The 22,288-nt window shown below is 34.5% G+C and overlaps 2 protein-coding genes and 1 long non-coding RNA gene across 4 annotated transcripts; all 3 read right to left on the bottom strand.

Annotated features, from left to right (window-relative positions):
• Positions 1-446: 446 nt before the first annotated feature.
• LOC137001615 (uncharacterized) lies at positions 447-6,519 on the bottom strand. The gene is made up of 4 exons (XM_067360729.1): positions 5,662-6,519; positions 4,945-5,574; positions 3,579-3,787; positions 447-2,734 (listed from the first exon to the last, which is right to left on the bottom strand). The coding sequence occupies exons 1-4, from the start codon at positions 5,972-5,974 to the stop codon at positions 2,534-2,536; spliced, it is 1,353 nt and encodes a 450-aa protein (XP_067216830.1). The 5' UTR covers positions 5,975-6,519; the 3' UTR covers positions 447-2,533.
• Positions 6,520-13,055: 6,536 nt separating this feature from the next.
• LOC137001618 (uncharacterized) lies at positions 13,056-15,296 on the bottom strand. 2 transcript variants are annotated; one of them, XR_010891578.1, is made up of 5 exons: positions 14,791-15,292; positions 14,535-14,649; positions 14,344-14,424; positions 14,034-14,240; positions 13,059-13,755 (listed from the first exon to the last, which is right to left on the bottom strand). It is a non-coding gene; the product is annotated as an uncharacterized lncRNA (long non-coding RNA). The 2 variants fall into 2 exon arrangements; XR_010891577.1 differs by having other exon boundaries at positions 13,056-13,755; positions 14,034-14,424; positions 14,791-15,296.
• Positions 15,297-20,215: 4,919 nt separating this feature from the next.
• LOC105671991 (uncharacterized) lies at positions 20,216-22,288 on the bottom strand. Its single transcript, XM_012366654.2, has one exon. The coding sequence runs from the start codon at positions 21,328-21,330 to the stop codon at positions 20,314-20,316; it is 1,017 nt and encodes a 338-aa protein (XP_012222077.2). The 5' UTR covers positions 21,331-22,288; the 3' UTR covers positions 20,216-20,313.

The raw sequence follows: 22,288 nt of genomic DNA, 5'->3' as shown, positions 1-22,288 counted from the left end.
TCCTTTCTTTACAATAATTCCTATACGTACATTAAAGTTTCTCGATATATGAGAACAATGTACTTTAAAATTTTCGTACACTTTAAGTATCTCGAATTGAGATCGGTGTACAATTTAACTGTCTCTTGTAGACTAATTTACTAATTTCTTTAAGAAAAATTAAAAATTTAGCACGAACATCCTGAGCATGGCGATAAGAGCAACGGCTCTTATCGCCATTTTCATTATTTATCGTTTGTTAAACATATGGAGCCTTCCATTATATGTGGTTTAAAGTTTAAAAAAAATAAATCTTCATCTTTTTTCAAATCTTGAAAAAGTGTTTTATAATCTCCGTATTTGTACCTTAATTGATTTATAGGTCTTACATGCCATTTTCTTTCATACTTTACATGTCTTTTTTTGCGTTTTAATTTGTATATAAACATCCAAAATAAAACAATCAATAAAAATTGTTTCTTTCTTTGCATTATTTTGCACTAGAAATTTTTCTGTAAAAGATTTAATTTTAACATTATGATTGTGTGTGTGGGGGGGAGGAAAGCGCGCGTGCTGTACACATATTTATTCCTATAATTATATTAATCAAAATTTATATCAAATAAAAAAAATATAACAGTATGTTCTAATTTTAATTTGTTAAGTTAAAGCATAAAATGTCTTGTTAAACTTTTAGAAAAAAAATAGTTATATAATTTTAATAACAAAATAATTTAGATTACATATAAAATAATTATATATACATATAATTAGATTTAGACATATAATATTAGATCAAAAATTTGATTTATGAATAAGTATAACCTTTAATAAATACTTTTTATAAAAAAGTTAGGTTAGGTTATTATTCATTTATTGAAATACATTGAAATGCATAAAATTGTTATTACATATTTAACAGATTTAAATATATTATATTATAAATGTTTATGAAATATTTACCTTTTATTAGTAGTTGTGTATATATATAGTTCTTTTTTATATATATTCGTTTATCACACGTACTTTTTGCAGCGTGACACGGTGTATATACGTTTAAGACTCGAGACACAAGACAGTATTGTGCGTCACTTCGAGACAAAGACTTAAGGCTGTCTTAAAATTATAAGCCATTCTGCTTAGGCCCTATGTATTTAATCGCAATTTGTATTAACCCATATAGCAAAAACATATTTTTTAAACATTTTAAAAACATTTTTTACAATGATAAAAAAATGTTTAAAAAATGTTAAAATTAATGAGATAGATCCTTTTTTTTTCATTTAAAAAATATTTATTTTAACATTTAATAAACGAATTTTATATGTTAAAAAATGTTTTTTAAATATTGAAATAACACATTTTAAACATGAAATAAACGTTTTGTATATATTAAAATAACATATGTTTTAAACATTAAATAAATTTTTATATATATTAAAAAAAATGTTTTTAAAATATTAAAATAATGCATTTTAAACATGAAATAAACGTTTTGTATATATTAAAATAACGTGTTTTAAACATTATATAAACTTTTGTATATGTTAAAAAAATGTTTTTTGTATATTTTAATAACGTGTTGCAAATATAAAATAAATGTTTTGTATATATATTAAAATAATGTGTTTTGAACATTAAATAAACTTTTATATATGTTAAAAAATATTTTTTAAATGTAAAATTGACGTATTTTATGTGTGTGTGTGTGTGTGTTAAAAAATGTTTAATTTAATGTTAAAAACTTTTTTTAATTTGTCGTTATTTGTCTAACAATAATTATATTTTTATAAAATCTTCTTATAAAACAGCGATATCTGCAGTTCATCAAGTCCCGACGAGAAATATTGTGTACAAAATACTAGTATAATAATTATAAATAAAAAAATATTAAATGAATAAGTAGGTTGAAATATTTAAATAGTAAAAAAAGAGTAATAATACATAATAATATGTCAAATGTTTTATTTATATCTTATGCTTTTAATATGTTAACTGCACATACATTTTTCAAACTATATACTTTAAACAAACGAAATTTTTTTAAACTACTATAATTATAAGAAAATTAACATTATTAGTAATCTTTAGAACAATTTTTAATTTATGTAAAAACGTAATCTTTTCAGATAATCACATTTTAAGCAAACCAAATTTTTTTTAAATAAGTAAAATCTGAAGAAAAAACAATAATTCGTTAATTATCGGTTTTTGAAGCATCACTACTGGCAACACTGGTTTCTTCACCACTGCTTATATCAGGTTCTTTCTCATTCTCCTTCTCATTACTAGTATTATTACGTCTATAACGATAAAAAAGACAAATACATATATAATATATAATAAATGGGAATAATCGATTACGTATACAATAAAAACAATTTTAGTACTCACTTATTTTTCTTCTCTAAGCGAAAGCTGGCTTGAGCCAACCATGGTCCGGCTTTTCTACCGAATATACTTTCCGTCATTTTCGGAAATGTTTTGATCATTGTTTCTATAAATAAATCAATATTCCATAAAAACGTTATGTATATTAAAAATGCATGTTATTTTAAAATAACATAAAATAATATAATGTTAATTTACCTATCATTAGTTTGCTAATTCGTCGTCCTTGCAATTTTTGTTTGACTCCTCGCTGACCCTTCCAATTAAATAAGCTAGCCGCATTATCATTAAATACTATTCGTAACATGGAGTTGACTCTTTTTTGAATGCTGTCACCCTCAGCTGTTATATGCAGAGCCTCAATCTAAATGGAAATTGATTGAAATTACGTGAAATTGTATAAAAATGTATGGGATTTTTCACGCTAAAACGGACAACATATTTACCATAGAGGTCTTTGACTTTTTTATATTTTAAAGGCTGAAAGTATATTATGCCTAACATTTTCTTCGCAATTTTATCATCAAAATTCCAAAATTTCACAAAAAAATAAAAACTTGTATTTTTTAAATTTTTACTTTATTTTTTTGTTTATTCACTATCGAAACTAAATTCTCCAAAAGTTCTTTAAAAATTAACAAGGTTTTATTATTATTATACTTTATATTGTTTAAAAGATAAAATTGTTTTTTTTTAATGTATAGAAAATTGTTTTGGTAAAAATGGAGAAAAAATTGAAATAAAACGTTTGGAAAAAATGTCTTGTTTAAAAGCGTAGATTTTTGTACAATTGGCCCAGAAAAATGTTATAAACCACCACGCGCACATGTAATTATTAAAAACATATTGTCATAAAATATAAAAACGGCTTAAGCAAAATTTCATAATTTATGAGTATTTTATCTATATTAATTTTAAGTTTTTTTTTTTTATTTATCTTTACCAGCCCTTTATCTTAGTTAAAATTGAAGTAAATTTTTATTCTGTAACAATCATTTACTTTGTTTGTAATTGATTTATTTACTTTGTTTTATATCAATTTATAATATAAATTAAATGAACTTTAGATGAATTTTTATATGCATTTTTGAATGCTTTTATTCCAATAAAACTTGATAGAATGGATCTATCTAAATAATATAATCTAAATAATAATATAATAAATATAAAGAAATAAGTATAGAACATACTAATAAAGAAAATCTTACCAATTGGGAACGGAAAGTAGCATCATGTTTTATCTTTTTTTCAATTGCCTTAAGTTCGTCCATTGTCGAGAGTGGAAAATCACTTAACAAACTTATAGTATTTGTTGTATTAGACTTTTCCGACAAAGGTTTCGTTGATTCTAACTCCATAAAACTATCAATAGTTCGGTCCATTTTTTTCAACGTTATCTTACATGACGATAATTCATCTGATGGGAAAAATAAAACGGCTCTTATAATTTTAAATTCGTAAGAAAATATTTAAAGGAATGTGAAGGAATTATGTGAAGGAAATGGAATGAACTACACACATCAAGATTCGCCTAAAATATTGTAAAAAAAATATATTCATTTATATAACATATAAATAAGATATTCTACACCAAAATGGACATTGACCATCGAGATCTCTGACTTCTTTTTTATATTTTGAAGATTGACAAAATTTCGAAATTTTGATGAAAAAAATCTGAAAGATTGTTAAGCGTTTTTTAAATTTTAATATTGTTTTAGTTTATTTACTAGGTAAAGCTAAATTTTGAAAAAATAAAAAAAATTCTATTTTTTATTTGCACTACAGTTAAAAAAAAATTGGCAAAATTTTTATTTAACTAATAATTTTGAAAAAGCGACTTTTTTACAATCTGCCCAAAAGCTAAAATTTTGAAAAAAATTAAATTTTTTATATATCTTACAGACACATTATGTCAGTAATTATACATATACTGTATTTTTATAGAATATAATGATGATATATAAAACTAAAGTTATAAGCATTTTTTTAATATTTCGTAAATTTTCAAACAAAAAAAGTTGCTCAAAAACTCTAGAAAAAATCAACACTTTCTTATTGTGATAGCAGTCATTAAAAAAATTACTTTATACATATATATAATGATGGTTATCATAATGTCATTCTGGACAATATTTTTTTTGTAAATTTACCAAAAACTAAAATTTTATGAGCACTGTAAATATTTAAAGCAAATTGTAAAAACTTCTTACTTTTCTTTAAATATTGTGTTTTTACGTCAAAATTTGAAATTTTAATAAAAAAAATTAAAATTTTGTTTTTAGGTATTTCTTAAAATATGATTTCACATTCTCTGAAATTTAAAATAAAATTGGAGACATCGATGGTAAATTTATCCGTTTTTGAATAGAATATCAATGTCACAATAACGTGATAAAATAAAAAAAAAACAACATTTATTCAAAATGTTTTTCCGAAGAATAGGTAGTATCAATAATAATAAAAAATTAGACAAAATTTCAAGGTATAAAAAATAACAAAAGAAGCTAACTTGGATGCAGACAAATTTGGTTGCAAAAGTAGATAAATAAAATATCTAAAATATAAACTTACTGTTGAAAAAGCATACTGCATCTGCGAGTGATTCTAGTGTAATCTTTCCGTCACTCCCATAGGCACATTTATGCATCATTTTTGAAGGCATCTTACATCCCTGGTGGCTTGAATAAGGTGCATTTCGATTGCGATGATCAGCAGTATGAGAAAGATGAGTAATAATTTCCATAGGTCTGTTTAGAGAATCAGGACGATTTTCTATGCACTGAAGTTGCCGCACTTTATCATTATTAGATACATGGGAGAGAAAATCTGTTTCCTTCGATAGAGAGAGCTGCTTAACGACATCTGTTTCCTTTAAATTAATTATTTTCAATTTATCGTGTTTTGGAAGAACGGAATTTGATCGTTTTGGGCGTTGATTCTCCTTATTTTGATTAAAATCTAATTCTGGTATGCTTGGGATCAGTTTTGGATACGTAAGCAGTATGTTAGTGTTTTTTTGTTTTTTCTCTAATGTACAATCAGCATCTGTAGTAACATCAGCAATATTAGCGAAATCATCGAATCGTTTATTTGGCTTTTTCATTCTTTTGCCCTTTCCTTTTTCATCTAAATCTGAATGTATATTCAAATTTGGATTTTTTGAAACTTTAACGAGCATTTTCATACCCTTATTGTAGTCTTCTGCAACAGCATAAATTTAAAATAATGAAATTTGAAATTGATATACATTATTATCATAAGAGTTGTAATGAATCTGCATGTACATACCAATGCCTTCTTGAATCATTTTCATCGAAAAACATTTCCATTTTGTATCTACTGCTACGCACTTCTTCGCTAACTTCTCAATTGTTGCTTTATGCTGGTGCATGGGATACCAACATAGCGCATTCGTACTTGAAATCCACAGTGTTGGAACAAGGTCTATAAATCCTTCGAGGTCATCTTCTGTGTCTGACTCAAATTCCACAATGGCCCAACTTTTTTTTCCATCATAGCTTTTTTTGGATACTTCTTGATTACTTTTCATATCATTGTCAAGTTTTGAAGAATTATTTTCTGTTTGCGTCGGTTCATTCATTGTGCCTCAAAGTTTCTTTCTATTAATTTCTGTAAATCACACATTAATATTTTTGATATTTTATTATTTATTAAAAGTTTGTATTAATAATATGTAATTTTTATAACAATAAATTATTGATGTCATTTATAATTCGTGGCATATTGACTTTCATAAAATACATAAATTAACAGCCAATTTGATTAAAAATATTTTTTACGTATCTCGATGTGCGACTACTTTTCGCTGAGTTATTCTACTTTAAAAAAACATATTTTTTTCTTCAAGTTTGAATAGTCGAAAATGATCTAGATACATAAAACAGTATTTCAAAGATTCACTGTATTTTCTTTTATATTTTATTATTTGCCTGCATCTTCGCATATTGGAACATTTATATTACAATTTTTCATGCACTCACTTTGTATATAACTAAATTACTTTACCTGATATGTTTACTTTTATGAAGACATATTCCCATAAAATTGAATCGAGTCCGTAGACAAAAAATAAATGATAATAGAAAAGAAATAAAAAATGAAAAAATTGAGACGAAGAACAAATAGAAAGAGAACGGAAAAAGAAATAGAAAATGAAAAAATTGAGACAGAAAACAAAGAAACCTAGTACGTAATCCTATGCAATTGAAGTGTCACAGTGTAAAATCGATAATACGATTTTAGCAGATTTGTATGGCAACTGTACGTATTTAATTGTAATCTGCGACAATGGCCATATCTTCAGATTAGATAACTGTGTAACTTTAAATATACCAACTCGAGAACTTTCGATAGGTACCTTATAAAAGTCACATTTGTTAATAAATTCCCTACCGATGACAACTGGAACTTGTAAATGATCAGAAAAAGCTATATTTTCCACTTGAATAATTACACCGTCGGCAGTGCCACAGATATTATCCGGAACATAATTTTTTATTTTGAATAAAGAAAGAGCACAACCACGATACTGACGTTTGCAACCTGATAATACTGGACCGGTATTATGTGGAGAAAAAAGTTTTGGGAATTCATCATTATTTTCGGAGATTTGCATTGGATAATCTAACTGAAACTTCATGATTTCACCAATTCTTCGACCAATTTGTTCAAGTGGTTTATTTCGTCCTCTAACTTTTTGCTTTATATTTTGCATATAATTTTCGAACGGAAATGCAGATATTGTATCTAAACTGAAATCTATTAATTTGTCTACAAAATAGTCTGCATCGTCAACTATGTGTATGTTATTGTGAAAATTATGCGTAATAAAACTTTTATCATATAATATTTCAGTCGATTGAACAAAATGTTTTAAAATATCTCTAGCAAATTGTCGAAATTGTTGTTCTTTGCATAAATTTGAATTTAATAAAATTCTCATCGCGCAATGAAATTCTATGAAGTGTGTGTATTTTTGATCGCTTAAAATAGTTTTTAAGACAACAGGACCTACATACAACAGGAATAATCTGTATTCTGTCGCTTTCCATCGCATAATGATGTACAGCTCTTTGCACTTTCTTGCAAAGTCTGCGGGAATGTAGCGTTTTAGTTCAACAAGATGATCCGACAGTATTCGGATTTGTGTAGCGGAAAGTTTCTGAGGTATAGATCCTTGGAACCACATATTCATTAGCATTGTTCGCATTACGCCAAGACATTGCAAATGTAAATAGTCGAGAATAAAATGATGCACGAAATCTAAATTGGTAATATTAATTAGTGGAGTATTACGACGACGAAAATCATAGTCTCTCCGTTCTAAAAAATCTTGGCAAGTGCGAGAAGGACACTCCAAATCAATAAAGATACGTCGATTATTAGAGGTAACACCGCGGACAGTGCATCTAGTACAGGAATTGTAACCTGTGTGCGACACAATTCCTATGATATAACTTTTCGCTGGTGCGTCACAAACGAAATAGGTACCATCTAAAAATACTGTGTGATTACGAACATTAAGACCATGCTCTATAAGTTCATTGATTTCATTAATAAAATCTTGCAAATACATATTTAAATCAAGAGGTTTCGCATCGCCATAATATATACCAATAGGAATAACTGATTTACGCAACTTAGGTATGGACACGACAGTGCATAAAATGGGGTATACTTGACCATTCGAACTTTTAAATAGAGGTAAACCATCAATGTTTATCAGTAATTTAAAAGTGGAAACATTTTTAAAATATTTAGGAGCAATTTTCAGTAATTGATTTTTTAATCCTATATGTATATAAGATCCTGGTTCAACAAATTTCTTAAATAATTTCACATTCGTTTTAAGCAAAGTTCGAGCATCGATAGGAAATCTAGTATTCGACTCATCATTGTCAACAAAACACTCATGGTTTTCTTTCAAACCTGCTAACAAGCTAGAAACTGCTTCATGTGTTATGTTGTATTTTAAAGCCCAACCACAAAGAAATTTGAGAACCTTCCATTGCGGGTTAAGAGTATTATTATCAGATTGAGAGAAACTTGAAGAATTAGATGATGAATGTAGAGATGATGGAGAATCAAAGTTATCAGAAAGTTCGGAGTGATGATCAGAAATTTTGAAAAGTTCGGATTGGCTGCATATAGAATTGCATGAAGATTTGCTGTTAAAATGATCTGATGGCTCGATATGAGTATCAGTAAAAGTATGCAGTTGCTGAATATGCGATTCATCATTGTCAGTTGAGGAATTAGTCGAATTGATTTTATTCTCTTCAGCAATAATTTTTTTCCTTTTGGCCTTATTGGACAACTTATGGAATGGTACATCTTTTGGCATACTTAGCTGCGTCTAAAATATAAACTTTATATAAATTTTAAAGTCAAATTTATGCATATTAATAAAAATGATCATGTTTTTCACATTTTTACAAACAAAATTCAATAATTATAATATATTAACAAGATAGATTAATTGACCATTTTATAAAATAACCGATTATATAAAACAAATTGTAGAATATATTTTATACAAGTTTTAATATGTATAATAAGTAGAGCCCGGATTTAAGTTCTCAAATCGAGCAACCGTAGCTAGTTCTCCCCACTATGTCGCGCTCGTCGAGCGGGTCGAAGTGAAGCGAGCTGTGAGGAACTCGCTACGGTCGACTCGAAATGGTACGTCGGCCGGCGGAAAATCCGGGCTCTAATAATAAGATTCTAAGATTTTTTTAATAGTTATAATTCTTTTTGAAAGAAAATTATTATTTTATATATATATTATATCTTTTATAAATATAATAAATGTATATATAATCTTTTAGCATAAAAGATCCAAGCCTGAAAAACGCGCAATGCTGAACATTTCATTTAGTGTCTTTTATTTTACAAGAAAAATGTGTATAAATATGTCAAAAAATATGTCAAACGCATAATACTCAAGAATCAATAATTATCGAGTAAGATCCGTCAATAAAAAAAAAAAAAAAAAACATTGCCGATCAATAAATCTGAGATCATATATAATACATTTGTTAACTTTTTTTACACGCAATAACTGACAGTACATTTCTCACTAATGCAGTTAAAGATCATTCAGGATAATATGCAAAAGTTCGAAGAGCTAATATATTGTCGAAATATTGTCGCCTCGTTAGGTGTGAATGGGGGGTGAGGTGGGAGTCGGTTTCTGCGCTGAGTGTATTTTGTATACATAAAGGGATTTGCATAATTGGTTCTTCAGACATTCACTACCTATATATATCTTTCACAAAATCGCACAATTAAATAATTTCACAAATAAGAGAAACAAATGTAAGACAAGCGTGCAGAACAAATATAAAATATATATATATTATTAGATTTGCAAATAATTCTTATTTTTGCATACTTTAATGCTTTGGTTCTTTGTGTGTATAGGATCTTAAAACATTTTAATTCTTAAACTTTCTGCATTTTTCATTTATAATAGCAGTAATTTATTTTAAAAAATAGTAGAAAAATGTAAACAAAAATATAGAAACGATGCTAGAAGTATAAAAATGATGCAAAAATAGATTTCCTCACAAAGAAAGACCACGTGCCATATATGTACCGCACCAGAGAGGTTATATTTTCATCCGGTTTTGTTTTTTTAATGTGTTTTTAATTTATTTGATAAGATTATATTATTATTACATACATACCTGCGATAACTTATTGATGCAAAAGTAATAATGCTTCTTGATATATTTATGTACTCGTATAAAATACACACTTGGCTGATCGAATTCAAGCACGACTGAGCACTGAGCACGATTGCACGATAGAAGATAATAGAAGATAGAAGATGGCTTCTGCACACAGGACGCGATAACATTTGCTGCGCAGCAAAAGACGACGTGGTAGCCAATCAACTTACAACTTTTCCATAAGAGCAAAAAATTGATTGGTTACCGCGTTGCGTCTTGCCGCGTTGCAAGCATTGTCGCGTTCTATATGCAGAAACCATAACGTCATAATCAATGGCCGCGTTCAGCAGAACAAACCGCTTAGTAACAATCAAATGTGACTGGCTCATATCATTTTAGAACCAATAAATTAACGTCGAGATTCAGCGGAAAATCTACAACTGTTGAGTTTGCTGAACGCACCTAATGATACAAGATATAAGAGCCGGCACGAATGCACAAGTGAGAGCCAATCGGTTCGTGTGCGCGATTGGTTCATCTATCGAATAGAGAAGAGCAGACATACAATGTGAAATACTTTTTCGAGATTTACAACCTTGGAAAAAGTATGATATTGTGTTATTATTAATTATTATTAATTATTTCAACATTATGCAGCAGATATTTAAAATCTTTTTTAAATATTTATTTTTGATTAATTACACATTTAATGCAAAACGTGTTTATTAAATATTAGAATAATATTTATTTTATATTTATATTTTATTTGTAATCTATATATTAAATAAACATTTTGAAAATAATTATTTTATATTTACTTTACATTTATTTCATATTTACTAGTCATTTTGCAACGAACATTTAAAAATCATTTTTGGAATATGTGTTTAATATTTTTTTATATTAAATTTACATTTATTTCATATTTATTAGTCATTTACAACGAATATTTAACAATTATTTTTTCACGTTTGTCTTATATTTATTTTTTATATTTAATTTAAATTTATTTCAAAATCGTTTTAATATTATTATAATATTATTATAAAATATAATTTTTTTTAATTTTTATACATATTATTTATTTAAAAATTTTGTTATAAATGATAAATTTTGCATGTTGCAAAAAAACAATCAAAATAAATGAAAATTAAATATGAAATAAACGTAAAAAGAATAATTGTTAATTGTTCGTTGTAAATGACTAATAAATATAAAATAAATGTTAATTAAATATGAAATAAATAAAAACAAAACATGAAAAAAATGATTTTTAAGTGTTCGTTGCTAAATGACCAGTAAATATGAAATAAATGAAAATTAAATATGAAATAAACGTAAAAAAAATGATTGTTAATTGTTCGTTGTAAATGACTAATAAATATAAAATAAATGTTAATTAAATATGAAATAAATAAAAACAAAACATGAAAAAAATGATTTTTAAGTGTTCGTTGCTAAATAACTAGTAAATATGAAATAAATAAAAATTAAATATAAAATAAATATGAAAAAATGTGAAAAAAATAATTGTTAAATGTTCGTTGTAAATGTCTAATAAATATAAAATAAGTGTTAATTAAATATAAAATAAATATGAAACAAACGTTAAAAAAATGATTTTTAAGTTTTCGTTGCAAAATGATTAGTAAATATGAAATAAATAAAAATTAAATATAAAAGAAATATTAAACAAACGTTCAACAAATGATTTTTAAATGTTTGTTGCAAAATAACTAGTAAATATAAAATAAATGTAAATTTAATATAAAATAATTATTTTTTAAATGTTTATTTAATATATAAATTATAAATGAAATATAAATGTAAAATAAATATTATTTTAATGTTTAATAAACATGTTTTGCATTAAATGTATAATTAATCAAAAATAAATATTTAAAAAACATTTTTAAAATATTGTCTGCTGATTGGGAATATATAATGATATTCTTTATATTTAGAACTTATTAATAAATACTAACTTTTTGCGTGTTACAACTTTGCACAATAATGTAATAATATGTATTGCTTTTATTAATAGGAGATTCCGGATATCCATTTCTCCCATATTTGTTAACTCCAATGTTAAATCAACCCATTGGCACTCCTTCTGCTAGATATACCGAAGTGCATGTTCAAGCCCGTTGCGTTATTGAACGTTGCATCGGAGTGCTTAAAGGTCGATGGAGGTGTTTAAGGAAAGAACGAGCACATTACAAACCAGAGTTTGCAGGTTTCCAGTTATTACTAAAAAATATAAATTACTATAGACATTATATTAATTGTTATTAATTCACGAGATAAATGATATAATTTTTCTTTGTCGCTCTTTCAGCATTGATAGTGAATGCTGCTTGCGTTTTGCACAATATTGCAAAGGAATATAATATCCCCAAAGTTGATTTATATGTCGATGAAACAGACCGAGAAGATGATGATTTTCCACGGGACATAAATAACGGTAGAGGTCGAGCAGGGCAGGAAGTTTGAGAAGCATTGATACGTCGATATTTCACGTAGCATTGTACTATAACACATTATTGTAATGTAAATGTAAACTATAAAGATGTAACATTTAAAAAATAGGAAAAATAAGAAAAGAAACAAAATATTGTAATTACATTTTTTATCATTTATTAAACTTTCTATCAATGAACATTATTTAGTCAAGTAATACATTTTCAGAAAACATAAGTAAATAAGCTAAGAACTAAAAAGTATTATTAAAACTATTTTAGCTTTGATATTTTTTTTGGTACTGATTTTTTCTTATCTAATATCACATTTAAACTTTTCTTATTAATCTAATATCACGTTTAAAACGTAGTTATCATATTGTTACATTACAGTCTTAAAATGAATATATATATTTGTAAGTGTAAAAAAAACAATATATATATATATATAAAATATATATATTTTTATATCTTGTTTTTTTTAAATAAAATATTTTTAAAATTAATTATCACAAAGATTATTGTCTTAACATGTATGTAACATTTATAAAGAATATTTTAATATCTTGAATAACAGCTTTCTTGATTAAAATAAGTTATTTAAAAAAAAATAATGCGTAAAATGAAAAAATCATACGTAGAATGTATTGCAGTCTTTTTCATTCGTACTAGTATCGTATTGTACTTTTTGTTCATTTTTAAGTGGAAGTATCTTCCAATGAGGAATATAAATTTTCAGATAGAACCTGCATATTTGAGTTCATGCTCCTCAGTTCTTGTAATATTTCTTGTTGGATTGCAAGCATATCGCGTTTAGCTTGTAACTCTTCTTTTTTTAATAACAATTTTTCCTCTTGCATTTGTAGCATTTGTGCGGACATGCCACTTAGTGAATTTGATGCAAGAGTGGTACGCGAAGGAACAGGTAATATTGTTTTTCGTTTTTTCGCAAATAATTTTTTACATTTTCTGCCATTTATATTTTCCTTATCAGCTTCATTACCTGAGTTACTACTTGTACTTTCTATGATTAAAGAATGTTGTTTATTTTTGTGTGCAAAATTTGATGTGTAGATTCCTTCGTTGAATGCAGGCTCATTTAAAAGTTCACAATCTTCGATTAATTGCAGCTCGTCACTTTGGATGTTTTCAAGTGGTTGTGTTTCAACAGACTTATCTCCAAATTCATGCACACTTGTTGATTGTAAATGTCTGTCTTTTATAATACTCTGAAAATAATAAATTTTTTATTCTTAATGTTTTTCATATTTTTTAAAATAAAGGATCATAAACATAATATTATAACAACTACTGTATATTTCAATATCTTTTGGAAATAGAAAGTACTTTATTATCCCAATATTACTCCAATCAGAATGCAATGTTTATAACATATTTTTAAAATATTTGTATATATTAAAGTAATAAATACATAAACGTATTGCTCACACAGTATTAAATCTTTCAGTAAATATAACACTTCATAAACATTTAAAAATGTTAATACCTGTTCAATGTGTGGCTTCTTTAAAACTGGAACTTCTCCTTGAGGTACATTCGCAATTCCGGCAGCTTCGGGTGTCAGTAATTCCAATAGCTTCTCTTCGATGTCAGTAAAGTTAACTTTTATAGGAGAACCACCACCTGTACCCCTCGAATAATTTTTTCTCTTTGTCTCCTTTTTGAGGACGTTCATTTGCCAGTCATTCCAACTCTATTATTATAAAACAAGTATTTACATTATGAGTATCAAGTAGTTAAAAAATAACAAAAATTAGAAAAATAAGTAATATACTATTTTTTAATTGCGCTTTTACCTTTCTTCATTCTTCAGCACTCTTTTTGGGACCCTCACCAGAACAATTTAAAGTGTTCGCTAAGTTATCCCACATATCTTTCTGCAAACAAATTCATTATATATTATGTATATATGTAAATTAAAATATTTTTAATGAAACACATTATGCATATTTTTAATGTAACACATTATGCATTAATAATATAATACCATTGTCCTGCGGCTTTCCGATTTTCTACTTAATCGTCCTTGTAGTAATTCTCGATGTGATTCCATGTAATTTAATAGCATTTCTCTTTGCTTATATGTAACATTCATTTTTAAACTGAAATACATATACTAAATTAGAGAAATTTTTCAAATAAACGTTTATGTAATAAATTAATAAATTGTTTTAACTTACAACTTACAACTATTAGTAATAGTAATAAATTAAAGTAATAAATTAATAAATTGTTCAACTTACATTAGTAATTGTGTTTTTTATTGCCGTTGATTGCACTTATAAGTTGACTTATGTGACAATTAAACTCAATAAGATTGTCTTACTAAATTTAGGGTTATGTTTGTAATCGTGAAATTTTATTCAGTGTGGTTCTTGGGATATTTTGTACTTGCACCGATATGTAAGTCCTCACTGCTTCTAGTGATGTTATTATTCATTTCTTTCACTACATGATCGCGGTGGAAATGATGAACGGTGAAACCGTGATGGCCACCAATGAAAATCTAAAAGTAAACTATGTCACCGAAGAATACGTGATCGATGTCCTGAAGTACGTTTAAAGCTATAAATAAAAAATTTATTAAATGGAATTATCGCAAACTAGATGTAGGTTTATTATCGGCTGGTTATATCGGTATGTTATGGTCTTTAGACTCTATGAATTTATCCTCTGCGCACTCATTGGTTCAATGGCTGGGTGATTCACTACGGACTATTTCGGATTTCTCTATGCCGCGAAATAGAGGATCTTCTAGAGAGTCTGCCTACTGGTGGAACGAAGAGGTAGCGACCTCTCGGCGTTTGGTTACAAGAGCGAAAAGAAATCTTTCTCGCGCTAAAAAGAAAGATAATCCTATTCTAGTAAATGAGAAATATAGAAGCTATAGATTGTGTTTGCGCGAATATAGATTAAGTATTATCCGAGCAAAGAACGAAGCGTGGAGAGAGCTTCTTAATGACGTGAATAATAATCCTTGGGGTCTTCCCTATAAGATAGTTACCAAAAAATTGAAGCCTGTATCACATTTAGTTTGCGAAATTCTTTCTCACCCTATTGTAGAGAATATTGTGAATGCTCTTTTCCCGGATGATATCAGAGAGCATACATCTATCAATTCTCTTTCTCGATTTGTTTGGTTTGATAATTATGATGTCAGCCCGGCGGAACTGTGGCGAGCTTTTAAAAAACTACACGGCAATAGAAAGGCTCCAGGACCGGATGGAGTCCTTGGTGGCATTATTGCGGGTGGCGCGGGGCACTTTATGGAGGTCTGGAGAGCCTGCTTTAACGCGTGTCTTAAGGAGGGTGTTTTTCCTACAGCTTGGAAGACAGCTAAACTAGTTCTCATTAAAAAGAAAGATGGAAATCCAGAAGATCCGGGAATATACAGGCCGATTTGCCTTTTAGACGAGTCTTCCAAGCTGTATGAAAGAGTTATCGTCTCTAGATTAAACGACCACCTGAGATCGACCGGTTTCCTCTCTATTAACCAATTTGGCTTCAGGGAGGGACGGTCGATTATTGATGCTATTCTGGAATTTAAACGCTTAGTCTGCGAGAGTACGGAAGCAAATAAAGTTGTCATCGCGATATCATTTGACATAAAAAATGCGTTTAACTCATTGCCGTGGAAGGTGATTCGCTCGGCCATGACCTCCATGGAGTTCCCGAGTTATCTCTGCAGGGTTTTGGCGATTTACGCGCGTCGCGATTACTTTGGACGCCTCGATACGAGTCGGGAATTAAAATAATGTGAGAGAGTAGTTGCAGATAATACCAATTTATTATAAAACTCGATCTTTGAATAATCGGTACAGCAATGTATAAAAATCGTGCGGATGATAAAAGCGACTGTACACGGCGATTGCCTGTAGCGGACTCCTCGAGCATGTAACCGCTCTTCCTATCGTTCGCCTTAAAATTTCACCTTCGATAGGCTTCGAAAAGGTTCTATTCGTTTATTTCTTGTCTGTTACGTCCCGATGTTTGTCACTGTGCTTCTCGTCTACCGTCTCGTCTGTTATCTTTATTTATGTTTATTTGACCGTATTCGTATACGTGTTTCTCTGGTTAATATTTTCTCTTTTTGGGAAAGCATGTGACGATATAATCGCCACAGTACTCCCCCGCCAGTACTATGCCGATAGCACGATATCGTTTGAACACTGCGCGTTTCTGTGATAGTTTTTCCGATGGCAGACCGAGACGAATGCTACCACTTTTCCTTCGCCGTTACATGATACTTCGAAGCACATAAAACGAATAACTATTACATAATGATATGCTGTACTCTACATCCAAGAATTTCAATTTATTTATCGTTGTGCTAACGCCCGTCGTTCTCGGTCTGAAATTCGTCATTTTACATTTACCAAAAATAAAAAAAAACACAGAATATATATACACATCTCCGGTACGCACCGAACTCGTTTCTTTCGTTTCGCGACTTATGTCCATGCTACCATGTATAAAATTTTATCGCAAACAACAGTCAAAAATTAAACAAAATCGCGACCCGTATATTTACTTCTTTTTCTTATACATATATATATATACGCGGCGATTCCTCACGACTCCGCGATCTGCGTCCAGGTAAATCGGTGTTACAGTCCCGCCTGGAACCGACTCGGGAATCGGACCTTTCTTCCCGTTCGTGTCGTCCTTTCGCTCACTCGGGGCAGCGGCCTCGCGTCTTCTCGCGCGCCTTGCCGCTCGACCTCGGTGTCCTGGTCTCTCGCTGTTCGTCCGTCGACCGCACCCTCTCGGCTCCGTGTCGCCGACCCTGCTGAGCTGCTGTATTCTGCTTGTGGCTGTAACATGTAAGCAGGTTTAAGGCGGTCTATAGAGACCGTTTTTTCCTTGCCGTGCATGCGCACGACAAAGGTCTTTTCGCCGCGGCTGATGACTGCGTATGGTCCCTCGTACGGCGCCTGTAGCATCGTCCTCGGCCCGTCGTGTCGCACGAACACGTGCTCGGCCGTCGTCAGGTCTTTGTATACGAACGGTCGTCGTTCCCCGTGCCGGGTCCCATCCACAGGTCGCAGCTTCTCAAATTGCTCTCGCAGCTTTCCCACAAAATCGGCGGCGTCGTCCTCGTCCTCCGCCGGTCGCCGATTCAGGAACTGCCCCGGAATCCTCAACGTTTGGCCGTATATCATCTCGGCCGCGGTCGCTCGCAGGTCGTCCTTCCAGGCTGCTCGGATCCCGAGCAACACCGTCGGCAGCACCTCGGTCCAGCGGTCGTTCTGCTGGCATTTGATCGCTGCTTTTAGTTGTCGGTGAAATCGTTCGACCATCCCGTTCGCCTGCGGATGGTACGCCGTCGTCCTTAGGTGGCGCGCTCCCGTGAGCTCGCTCAACCGCCGGAAAAGCCTGGACTCGAATTGACGGCCCTGGTCCGTCGTGATCCGTAGAGGTGCTCCAAATCTGCATATCCACCCTTCGTAGAAGGCTCTCGCAACCGTCTCTGCCTCCTGGTCTCGCAACGGGAACGCCTCCGGCCATCGTGTGAAGCGATCCACGCACGTCAGGCAATATCGTTTGCCCTCCGAGACTGGCATTAGGATGATATCCAGGTGAATATGCTCGAACCTGCTGGATGGCGCAGCAATTGTTCCGAGCGGTGCTGATACGTGTCGTGATATTTTCGATTGTTGGCAGGGCACACATGTTCGAGCCCAGACCCGGCAGTCGGCGTCCATAGACGGCCAAACGTAGCGCTGTGCCACGAGCTTGCCCGTCGCTTTTATACCCGGGTGCGCCAAATTGTGTATCAGGTCAAATGCGGCCCGGCGAAAAGGCCTTGTCAAAAACGGTCGTGGTATCGTTGTTGTCGTGTCGCAATAAATCTTCCTCCCGGTTCCGGGAATCTCTATCCTGTTGAGTTTCAGTCCGGACTCTCGCCGCAAGTATTTTCCGATCTCCTCGTCCTTCTCCTGCGATTCCGCCAACGCGGCGTAATCCAGGGGAGAGGTTGAGCTCTTCTATCCTCGATAGCGCGTCGGCCACGACGTTTTCTACGCCCGCCACGTGTCGAATGTCGGTGGTGAATTGTCCGATATAATCCAGGTAGCGGAATTGTCGCGGCGTGCTCTTCTCAGGCTTCTGGCGGAATGCGTAGATTATCGGTTTATGATCCGTGTATATTGCGAACGTGCGGGCTTCCACCATGTGCCGAAAGTTCTTCACCGCCAGGTAAACGGCTAACAGCTCTCGATCGAACGCGCTGTATTTCGTTTCGGTTGGGCGCCTTTTCGAGAAAAACGCCAATGGTTCCCAGCCGTCACTGCCTCGTTGTTGTAAGGACGCGCCGATGCTTTGTTCGGACGCGTCGGTAAACAATGCGAGCTCCGCGTTTGCCCTGGGGTGTCTCAGAAGGGCGGCTTCGGCTAGATTTGTCTTTGATGCCTCGAATGCTTGCTGAGCCCGCGCCGTCCACGATATTGTCGCCTTTCCTTTGATATTTCCCTGCAGAAGGTCGCTCAGGGGCGTCAATATTTCGGCGGCCTTGGGCATGAACCTCCTATAGAAGTTTACCATGCCCAAGTATCTTCGGAGTTCTTTCGCCGTCCTCGGCGACTGCATCGCCAGTATCGCCTCCACTCGCGTCGGCAGCGGGCGAGTTCCTCCTTCGGAAACCTCGTATCCTAGGAATTCCACGCTGCTCTGGCCGAATTTGCACTTCGCGGGGTTGATGATAACCCCGTATTCTCGTAGACGCTCGAATAACATTCGCAGATGTTCGCGATGTTCTTCCTCCGAGGATGACGCGACGAGGATGTCGTCAATGTACGCGTAAGAGAAATCAAAATCGCGCAGAACTTCGTCTATGAAGCGCTGAAAGGTTTGCGCTGCGTTACGTAATCCGAACGACATGTACGGAAATTCGTACATGCCGAACGGCGTGGTTATCGCCGTCTTCGGCACGTCTTTCTCTGCCACCGGTATCTGGTGATACGCGCGTACTAAGTCTAATGTTGTAAAAATCGTCTTGCCGGCGAGAGCCTGCGCGAAATCTTGTATGTGTCGCACCGGGTAGCGATCCGGGATCGTTCGCGCATTTAATGCCCTGTAGTCGCCGCAGGGTCGCCATTCTTCTCCTCCCTTCGGCACCATGTGCAGAGGAGCCGACCAACTACTATTCGACGGTCGCGCGACCCCGGCTTCCACCATTTTTCGAAATTCTCGTTTCGCCGCCGCCAATCGGTCCGGAGCGAGTCTCCGCGGTCTGCACGCGACGGGTGGTCCCGGTGTCGTCTCTATGTAGTGCCGCGTGGCGTGGATCGCGCCTCCCGGACGCCCGTCTGGCCTCGCGATATCTGCGTACTGCTCCAGTAATCGGTGGTATTGAGTCTCTCCCGTAATTGTCTTTACGCTGGGTGCATCACACTGGATGCAACGTCCCCGCGCGGTTAGACTAGTCACTTGGTCAATGAGACGCGACCCGCGTAGGTCTACCAGGAGTCCGTAGTGTGCCAGAAAATCGGCGCCGATTATCGGTCTCGAGACGTCCGCGACCACGAACCGCCACGAAAACGCCCGTCGTAATCCGAAATTTAATTGTAAAGTCTCCGTCCCGTAAGTAAAAATCGTTGTACCGTTGGCGGCCGAAAGTTCGTAGGTGGATCTCTGTCGTGGACCTCGAACCATCTTTCGAGGGTACACGCAGAGATCCGCACCCGTGTCAATTAAAAAAGTCACTTTAGAACTCGCGTCAGTCACGAACAGGCGTCGCGTTCCGTGGCCTGAGTCGCTCGCCGCCACTAGCGACCGGCCCCCGCGTTTCCCTGCTGCATCGAGCAGGGTGCTCTGCATTGTCTAGCGTCCGCCCCGAATTGCCAGTGGTACCAGCACATACCACTGGCCGGCGGATCGCGATCTCCCGATCGCGCGCGCGGGCGCGAACGCGAACGCGAACGCGGACGACGTCGGTCGTCATCGCGACCTCCCCGGTAGCGCTCGCTGCCGATCGCCTCGATGGATCTTCGAATTGCCGCCATCTGCTCCGCGATCTCCTGCTGCATTGTCAGCCGCATTTGCGCCAGGCGTACCTCGAATTTCGCCTCCAGAGACGCGGGATCACTTGCGTTCTGTCCCTGAGGCGTTACGGCCCTCGCTGCCTCCGCCACTTGGAACACCGGCGCCCGGGTCGCCTCGATTATCGCGTCCGCGATGTCCGCCAATTGTTCTGGCGTGTCCCCGGTTCGCGTCACTAAATGCGGCTGAATATACGCCGGCAGCCGACTCAGCCAGATCGTTCGTAAGATCTGGTCGCCCACGGCACTTCCGGCGAGGCCGCGCAGGTGCCGCAAGAACTGCGACGGCTTTCGATCTCCGATTTCTTCGTGCTCGAGGAGTCTACGTGTTTTGTGCTCCTGCGACAAGCTGAGCCGTTTGATCAGTTCCGATTTCAAAGTATCATACGCGCGTTCCGCGGGCGGATTCATGATAATATCGCGCACTTCGACTGTATAACGCGGCCCAATGGCCGTCAGCGCGTAACCGAATTTCGTCGCGTCGACCGTGATTCCGGCGGCTTGGAAACTCCGGTCGACGATACTGAACCAGAGTTCAGGGTCTGACGGCGTGAACTCTGGCATCCGCATGCCCACGCGGCTCACCTCAGGAGCGGGTAAAAAATACCCTGGCGGCTGCTCGTATCTCGCCGGTTGCATCCCGAGCAGATTCATCGGCACTCCCTGGAGTCGCGGCTGCTCCAGCGCTCGTGCTTCTGGCTCCGGCAGCGGAGCGCTCGTTTCTTCGTCTCGGGTCACCACCATGTCAAATCGTTTTTTCTCGCCACTGGTCACTCTCACTCTTCCGGGTCCGATCGAACAGATCGTCTCACCGGTCGTCACAATAAAAAGTAAAAAAAAAAATGTACTGCTCTCACACGAACAAAGAATCGCGAATTCCCGCTCGTTCGCGATCACGTCGGGGTCACCACTTTGGCGATTTACGCGCGTCGCGATTACTTTGGACGCCTCGATACGAGTCGGGAATTAAAATAATGTGAGAGAGTAGTTGCAGATAATACCAATTTATTATAAAACTCGATCTTTGAATAATCGGTACAGCAATGTATAAAAATCGTGCGGATGATAAAAGCGACTGTACACGGCGATTGCCTGTAGCGGACTCCTCGAGCATGTAACCGCTCTTCCTATCGTTCGCCTTAAAATTTCACCTTCGATAGGCTTCGAAAAGGTTCTATTCGTTTATTTCTTGTCTGTTACGTCCCGATGTTTGTCACTGTGCTTCTCGTCTACCGTCTCGTCTGTTATCTTTATTTATGTTTATTTGACCGTATTCGTATACGTGTTTCTCTGGTTAATATTTTCTCTTTTTGGGAAAGCATGTGACGATATAATCGCCACAGGGTTATTTCGGATTATTTGTTGAATAGAAGCCTGGTCTACATTGACTCCAAGGGTATTGTTCGGACGCGAGGGGTGTACCGCAGTGTTCCGCAGGGCTCGGTCTTGGGACCAACCCTGTGGAACATTGGGTACAATAGCGTTCTTGGATTGGCTCTTCCGTCGGGTTGTAATTTGATTGGTTACGCGGATGATACCATCTTGGTCGTCTCGGAGGAGAGTATCGAGAGGGCGTCCCATCTTTTGATGATGGCATCTGCCATGGTAGTCAGAGAGATAGAAAGACTTGGTCTTGAAGTCTCTCCGCATAAAACGGAGGCGATGGCTTTTCCGGCCTCTGCAGTTGGGTGTGGTTCCTATA

The sequence above is a fragment of the Linepithema humile genome, chromosome 8, assembly GCF_040581485.1.
Source record: "Linepithema humile isolate Giens D197 chromosome 8, Lhum_UNIL_v1.0, whole genome shotgun sequence".
Lineage (NCBI taxonomy): Eukaryota > Metazoa > Arthropoda > Insecta > Hymenoptera > Formicidae > Linepithema > Linepithema humile.
This window is presented reverse-complemented; position numbering and strand designations above follow the sequence as displayed.